We start from the raw sequence: 7,900 nt of genomic DNA, 5'->3' as shown, positions 1-7,900 counted from the left end.
CAAACATGTATTAATTGAACAGAAGGCTGTATTTGCAAAATCTTAAGTGGGCTTCAGCAATTTTCCCCAGCCATTTGAAGTTTTATTTCTTCATTACTTTCTCCTCTTCAGATTTTTGAAACTGTGTTATTTTATTAGAATTGTATTTCCTCTGAAGCTCCCACTGCTTCAGATTTTAAACTGCAGTTAAGCTAACAGTATTTTTAGGATTTGTCCAGTACAGCAATCTTAATTTCTCAGCGGTCTGTGCGCTGTAATTTTTTATCTGAAAGCTAGTTTTAAACTTTTAACTTAATAATTATTTTACTCTTCGTCCACTGTGACATGGCTCAGTTGTAACGCTGCAGTGCTCTATGGAGACAGATGAGGGTGCCAGAGACCCTTCACTGTGGCCTAGCTGACACAGTGGCGCCAAAACGAGCAGTAATGGAGGACATCCATCGACATTACTGCTTCAGTAAAGATGTTTGGCAGACTGAGAAGGTGAATGATAAGTGGAATAAAGAAGAGGAGGAGAAGGTAAGGACGTCCCTCAGCCTCCAGGACGAACAGCATCCAGGTGACCGCAGTGAAACGGTGAAATACAAAGCCAACATGTGCTACAATACTTATATTTATAAAGAAACAAACTGTAATTTGAGCATTAGAATGATATTAGAAAATATGTCTTCCCGCAAATCATATAAGTTGAATTTACTCAAAGTCTACACATTCATTTTGACCATTTTTTTCTTGCTTTTATTTTGAAAAACAAACTCTCAGGGTAGGTTTATGATCCTGGGAGCTGGTTAAAATCCCTCTCCTTATTCTTTAATTGATTGGTCCTGCTGGTAAACAACTCCTAAGCTGACTGTATAAAGCTTTCCCCCCCTGGACAACAGTCATGATCAACCGCAGGCTACCATTGCCTGGATAAGGGACCTACTGTATGATAAATGAGCAAAACTCGATTTAAAGCTGCTCTTATTAAGAGGCTACTTAACAGTGTACAGCCTGGAAAAACAGAACAGTGGAGTTCATAGAATAAAAAGAAATAGGAGAATGAGGCAGGATTTAGTGTGTTTTTGAGACAGAGGAATTATCTATTTTAATCTCTCTGACACTGACTCACCACTGGCAGTTCTCGCTGATTGCAAAGAAAAATGGAGGCTGAATAGGACCAGATAATGTAGACCAGACAATTGTACCCAGTGTCCTACCTAATGTAGGTAGTGTTTTTTTTGGTATAATACAGGAGATGCTGCAGGACCACCATGCCTAGAGAAAAGATTATTCCACTTGCCTGGGGAAGCCTTCAGTATTTCTCATATCCTCCAAAAATGGGTCCCTCATAATCCTCTCAGCCTCATAAATAGCACATTATTGAATTTACACTTTTAGTTCATAACCTTGAACTGGACGTGTGATGGAAACCCGCCTAATTGCTGGGGCTTGCTGAGATAATTAACTGAGAAAAGAACTGAGGAGTTTCATTTTGCATCCAAGGTAACGTTCTCGCTCTCTAAACTGTGCTTCAAAGAGAACATCATCACTGCCTCCTTCAGAAGTCTCACCTCTCGGTTAGGCAGAGCGAGAGGGACACCGAGCTGTGCTAATTTTCATTGTCTTTTATTTTTTCAATGACTCTCCTATGTCTTTTGATGATGTGAGATGTCTTTTAATGTGCTAATAGAAAGTTGTGATATGTTCGCGGCTAAATTGAGATACTGTTCAAATCAATGATAATTTCTTAGTGTGCTTATCACTGAGGCAACCTCAGGCGCCACTAATCGGAATGTGGGTAAAATAAAAGCGCTCCTCAGACAGGATGTGGCCCTGAAGTTGGGCGTTTGGTTTCTATCAAAACAACAGACTATGCATTAATCATTAAATTATTTTTGGCTGCTGTTGTTCTCATTTTTATTATGCTTGAACAAAACTCAGCTTTTATGAGTTGTGGCATTCTAAGGAAAAAGACTAGAGACACTCAATAATGAGCTGATTTGGTCTTGTTGTTTTTTTGACATTTTCACAACCTGAAGGTACCTCCACTGCATTATTATTGGTGAAGGTAAATTCTAAACCTGGTTGCACACATTGCTCCATAATTAATACCTCTTAATAAACAGTTATGGTTTCTACAGCACAGCTTAAATACTACAGTAGGTGGTAGGCGCCTTAAGGGGACCACAGATCAACTCTAATTAGCCGTACCTAATACAAGAGGGAAATGTCTTTATATTTATCCAACTCTTCTAACTGCTTTTTGCCCTCAGGTTGTGACGAGGGAAAATGTCCTGAGGGGCCCATATACACAGGAACACTACAATGAACGGCACTGCAGAGAGGCTTCTCCTGTCAGGCGTCATGGCGTTTCCAGAAAAGTCTCTTTGCACTGTTTCAGGGGAACATATGGGGTAGGTTTTCCATAAATGTTCACTATAAATGTTCATAGATGAATAGCAACCAGAGAGCTGAATGCTTAGTCATCCATTTTAATTGTCCTGTCATTCTTTAATAAACCTGCCCGTTTTAGCCAATTATGTCATTGACTTCTGCTGAGCAGTCTATTTTTGTGATATTTGAAACATACTACTCACTCTGTGGCATAAACTGCCTATTAACTGATGTTAGTGCCAAATCCTTTTAACGCCACCTTCCATCATTTTCAGTTTTGTTTTGTCTCTTTACCCTGCTTTTCCAGGAAGAATAATAGACAACTTGCAACTTACAGAACATAGAAGTTACGTTATGACCTCCATCTCCCCCCAAACCCCATCATCCCCGGTCTCAGCACAGAAGTAAAGGTAGAATGCTTTAAATGCTACAAGGCTGCAACCTTTGCCTTCAGAAGCTACGTCTGCCTCTGTTTGAGTGAAGGGAATGGATTCGGTCAATTATTCATTAAGTAAGCATGAAGCTTTCTAATGTTTATCGGCTGCTTTCTTCAGTGTGTTTTTTTTTTTTCTTAAATGCCCTGCAGCTTTCAGTTATCTGTTGGGGAAGAGGATGATGAGACCGTTTCATGATTTTTTTTTTTTTTTTTAATTCATTACAGCTTTGTTGTTTTTATGTGGTGTATGTTGGCGTTTCATCTCAGTAGATAACTGCTGCAACCCTCAAGTCAACTATCCCTCACACCCTGGCCTGGGCCCCTGTGATTGAATTAGCCTTTGCTACAGCTATCTCCCATGCTGGCAGTCACGGTGAATTTCACCATGTGAGACAACATGATAAAAGACTGGATTTGATTTGCATTCATGAAGCACTTAGGAAGTTCAAAGAGAAGTTACAGAGCAGAATAGAGAACACAGGGTCCCCTTTGACAGTATCTGTTTTAGATATCACCATTTCAATGTAAGTGACAATACCAGTTAGATTGCATGAGGTCATTTACCATCAACAGGCTCCCTGTTATATTTTGGTCTTAGGTTACTTTGGTGCACATGCCAGGTTGGGGATTGTAAAAACACCAGCAACTGTGGGATGGCTCATGTGTCCTGGTGACATAGCCTGCAGCTTGTGCCACGTAAAAGAATACAGCGATCAACCAATATGAGCTTTGTGCTCCAGCTGCAGGCTGTGATTCAAAATTGTCTGGGGGCTCACTGCCAGTTACCAGAGTTATTGCCTGAAAAGAACAGTTTACTGCAGAGAGTGGATTCGCCTAAAATTGCAGTGATGGATTGTGGTTTCAAATTGATAAGGATCTTTCAGCGGGTGCTTTGATGAATTTTCAACCTGAATACAGATGTATGAGCGGAGGAACATCGCGTAGCATTGAATTACACGTCCAGCATAACATCACATCCCCCGAATGCATATGAATATTATTGATCCATGCACGTCTAAAGTAAAAGTTGACATGTCTTGGGAGACAAACTAAATTGAGCGTACAGCCGTGCTCTCTAGCCCATTATTTCCTTATCTTTTTGACAATTCGGAGCCCTCCAGTCCATGTAATATTTAGTCTTCTGACTTGTCACGTACGAAGAGGTGAGGGGAATTGGAAGTGCGTGCAGTCTGTGGGAATTAGCAGTAGCCACCTACAGATTAGGTTTATAGTGCTCTGGGTGCTTGGCACGCAGAGTGGGAAGGGAGAGGAAGAGCAATCAGGGTGACAATGTTAATTTTAACTCTGGTGTGCATATAACACTGCCTGCAAAGACATATGGAGCTAAGCAGCGTAGGCTGTCTTAAATCATCATGTTTACACAGTTTAACAGCCCAGATCCTGGCATTTGCATTTATATTGAACCCTTTTCCAGTGTTTTGTAGTTTCTTCCAGCTATAAATGAAACGTGATTGTGTGGAAGTGTGATTGCAGACATGCTGTGCATTGTAGGAACTGTAACCTAAAGTTTAGAGAGGGTTATGTGACCAGAAGGTTCAGTTCTTCAGACTGGCTGGAGGAAGATGAGTGCAGTGTAGAGTCAACAACAACTGTGGAGGTGTTCTTGAGCAAGGCAGCCCTAACTGCCTCACTGGAGCCAGTGTTAGTTGGTTTCCAGGCAGAGCGTCGATGGGAAAAGGAACATATGTGTTCACTCGACTTTCTCTGGACGGGAAGGATGAGTGATTTTCTCTCTGTCTCTTCTTTACACTGAGAGCGGATTTTGTGGCAGACGGCGTCATACAGGAGGCTCTTGCTGCGTGTGCACACAGGCTTATCCTGGCGTGGAGAGGTTTGAGGCGGGGAGGGACCCTCCTGACCATCACACAGGGTGGGGTTCAACCGAGGAGCTCCGTCCCCGTGCGCCGCCACGCCCCCGCGCTTGGCGCTGTCCGGTGCTCTGGTGCTGAACGCTGGGTACCAACACAGCCAACTGCCTGCAGCGCTGTGGACTGCCTGTACGCGGCCGTGCTGCATGGAGCCAAGAGACGGATCTCTCAGGATGAAAACGCTTTAAGTTCAGAGGGGTCTCCTGGAAGGATCACATCGTGGATAACTATGAGGGAAATGTTTCTCAAGTGTTTTTATTTTCTTTTTTAATGATTTTCTACCAACCTCCCTGAGTCGCTTGGAGGTACACAACTTGCCACCAACATGATTTGTTTTTTTTTGTTATGCTGCCTTCTGACGCCGGCAGCTGGATATCAAACACGGGAGCGACTGCCTTTCTTTCACGGTCATGTTTTTGAGAACTCCCCGCCGGCTTCTAAAGTAAACGGACTGAGCATTCCGGCGAGGCGCATCAACGCGCAAAAATGGTGCCCAGTCTTCGGGATTCACTTCAAACTGTATGGAAACGGCAGCGAAGATTTCCGCGTCTTCGCCCACCACAAGCGGGGAAATCTATTGCTAAAAACTTCCAGGGTTTTAGACAGAGAGGCTCGCTCAGAATACCTGCTGAGCCTAGGGGTGTGCTGCCAGGTCTGCGTGTCAGAGTCCGTCGTCTTCGAGGTTGCGGCGGTAAAAGTGGACGTTTTGGACACCAACGATCACGAACCGACTTTTCGCAGTGCAGACGCCGTTCACATAACTTTAGATGACACCACCGCTCTCCGTAGTGTGGTTTACAGACTGGAGGCTGTCGACGCAGACAGCGGCAACAACGCAGAGTTGACATACATTTCCATCCCCAAAAATGGCAGTTTCTATGTTGTCCCAAAAACAGGCGAAGTTTTGCTGGTTGACTCCATTCTGGGGCTCCCCTCTGAAGTCAAATTCTATGTTTTCGCCAGAGACCACGGATGGCCCCCTCTGACCAGTAAAGGTGTAGTGGTTACTATTGCGCCACAGCGGTGGGCGACGCGTCCTGCTGAATTAACGGGGTCAGGAAGGGCCGGACGGTCGCCGAGGGCACTACTTGACCCTGGCACAGTGGTTTCCCTCAACGTGTCTGAGGATGCCAGCATCGGCTCAGTCATAACGACCCTGAGTCCCACCAGGTTTCAGTCAGCCGCCTACGAGTTGGTTTACCCAGAGTCGGAGAGCTCTCCAGTCACCGTGGGGCGCGACAGTGGAGATATCACAATAACCAGGAGGCTGGATAGGGAGACAGAGCCATCCGTGGAGCTCACTATTAAGATTCAGGACAAACGAGGTGTGTAGACTATTCCTCCATTAATCTGCACTTAAGTTAAGTCATGCCCCCCCCCAAGGAATTATTTGCATTGTGTTGATGATGCCCTATTTTAATGGAATGCTCCACATTGCATGCACATGGTAAAACTGTGCTGCCATCTGGACACCTCACCCTTCATCAGTGGAGCCCCTCGTTAGGCCTGACATCCATCATATCCATACAGGGCTGTCAGGGTATAGCTGCAGCATAGGCTCATTCCACAGGTGTGTCTCATTATCATCTATCTATCCACATATCTGGAATATGAGCTGGATGAATTTGCAAAAATGTATTTGTCCGGTTTATTTTGACATGCACGAGATATTTCAAGCCAGACTGAGCGTTACAGGCTCATTTGTAGCAGGGAGTAAATGACTTTTTCAGTTTATGTATAAGTGTCTTTGTGAACTGGTCGAATTATGTCCTTGATTGACATAGTTTGCGACTGTGAAGTTGTTTTCAGAGCTAATCCTTGCAGAGTGGCAAACCACTTCGACCCTCTCTCTCTCTCATCTACTGGCATTACCCCTCTAATCCTCCTCTCATTCACTCTCTAGTCCCAGGGATTTGAAGTAGCATTGCCACAGTCAGTCAACCTCTCAAATTCTTGGAGGAAAGGTGAAACTCGTGTGTGAGCTGTTCTGACTTTTTGTATTTTGCTCTTCCGGAAGTTAGACTTGAAGCTTAAAAACAACAAAAACAAAAACAGGGAATCAAAATGATTTGCGTTGTAATTAAACTACACAGTGTGCAGGAAACAGTGTGCGCTGTTTTCATTTGAATTGCCTGCTGCTGTTACATTGCACAGCATGTTCTAGATTGTAATTGCACTACTGATTGGGACACATTCTTGCAAAGGGCTGTCTGGAGGCTTTACAGAGAGAGCAAAAATAGTCAGAATTCTGACTACTTTTTTTTCCTCCACAGATGCGTAACAGAAATAAGCCGCTCTATCCTGACAGATATTCAGATACCTTCCTCCATTTTCCCTCTCTCACCTGTGAAAGTCTCCTCTCCTGATCAAAGGCATGGCATGTCCTTTATCCTGTGACTACAGCTTTCCAGACAGAATCCTGACGGGATGCCTTTCTTCTGCTTGTCTCATTCCCAATCCCTGCATACACATCTCTCTGAGTGAACGAGTCCATTTTAGATGTTTTTATTTGGTATTTTTAGAGATTTAACCTAATCTCCCACGTAAATTCGCCTCCTTCCTATGCCTGTGGGTTTGCTTGGGTGTTAAATTTGTGGCCTGTCTCATACACACATTAGAGAGAGAGACAAGAACGAGTGAGATGCTTTGTGTGTGTCTGTGCACCTGTCGGTGTGGGTGTTTGTTTGTATGCAAGTGTGAGACTGCATAGTCATACTAAAATTGACCCCAGGTACAATAACAACAGTTTTAATTAGGCCTCATGTGTTGCATCGTATCAACTTACTTCACTATGGTGAACTTTCTGTAGCACAGAGCTGTCCGTGGTGCTGACAGTCACCTGCTGAATGTCAAACAGAAAACGCTGTCAGGCGGCAGTCTCCCCGCAGATCAAAGAATATTCAAGTCAGCAGCATTCAGTGTTAACCTTAAAAATATTTACAACATTATTCACATACAAAGGGTGGACAAAATAATAGGTACACACTCCAATCCAGTTCCACAGCATGACAAACCATGGCTTCAAAAACCAGTGCCAGCGTTGGATTGTTTTTTTTTCTTTTATGGTAGCTTCATTGTAGGGATTCTGTTCAATTGTTGTGTCTTCCTTTCATTTTGTCCACATTTACACTGAGCCACTTTCATTCTATCACAGATGCACCAGTGCTAATGAAAAGTCTTGCTACTGATTCTGCTGCTT

General features: G+C 43.7%; 1 protein-coding gene across 1 annotated transcript in view; it reads left to right on the top strand.

Annotated features, from left to right (window-relative positions):
- Positions 1-4,715: 4,715 nt before the first annotated feature.
- Positions 4,716-7,900, top strand: part of LOC127353525 (neural-cadherin-like) — an 83,078-nt gene continuing 79,893 nt past the window's right edge. The window contains exon 1 of the mRNA XM_051382803.1: positions 4,716-6,026. Within this exon, the coding sequence (XP_051238763.1) occupies positions 5,027-6,026 (1,000 nt within the window). The 5' untranslated portion in view covers positions 4,716-5,026. The remainder of the gene's footprint in view (positions 6,027-7,900) is intronic.

This window comes from Dicentrarchus labrax, unplaced genomic scaffold, assembly GCF_905237075.1.
Source record: "Dicentrarchus labrax unplaced genomic scaffold, dlabrax2021, whole genome shotgun sequence".
Lineage (NCBI taxonomy): Eukaryota > Metazoa > Chordata > Actinopteri > Moronidae > Dicentrarchus > Dicentrarchus labrax.
The sequence above is the reverse complement of the archived record's forward strand: the minus strand, read 5'-3'. Positions and strand labels throughout refer to the sequence as shown.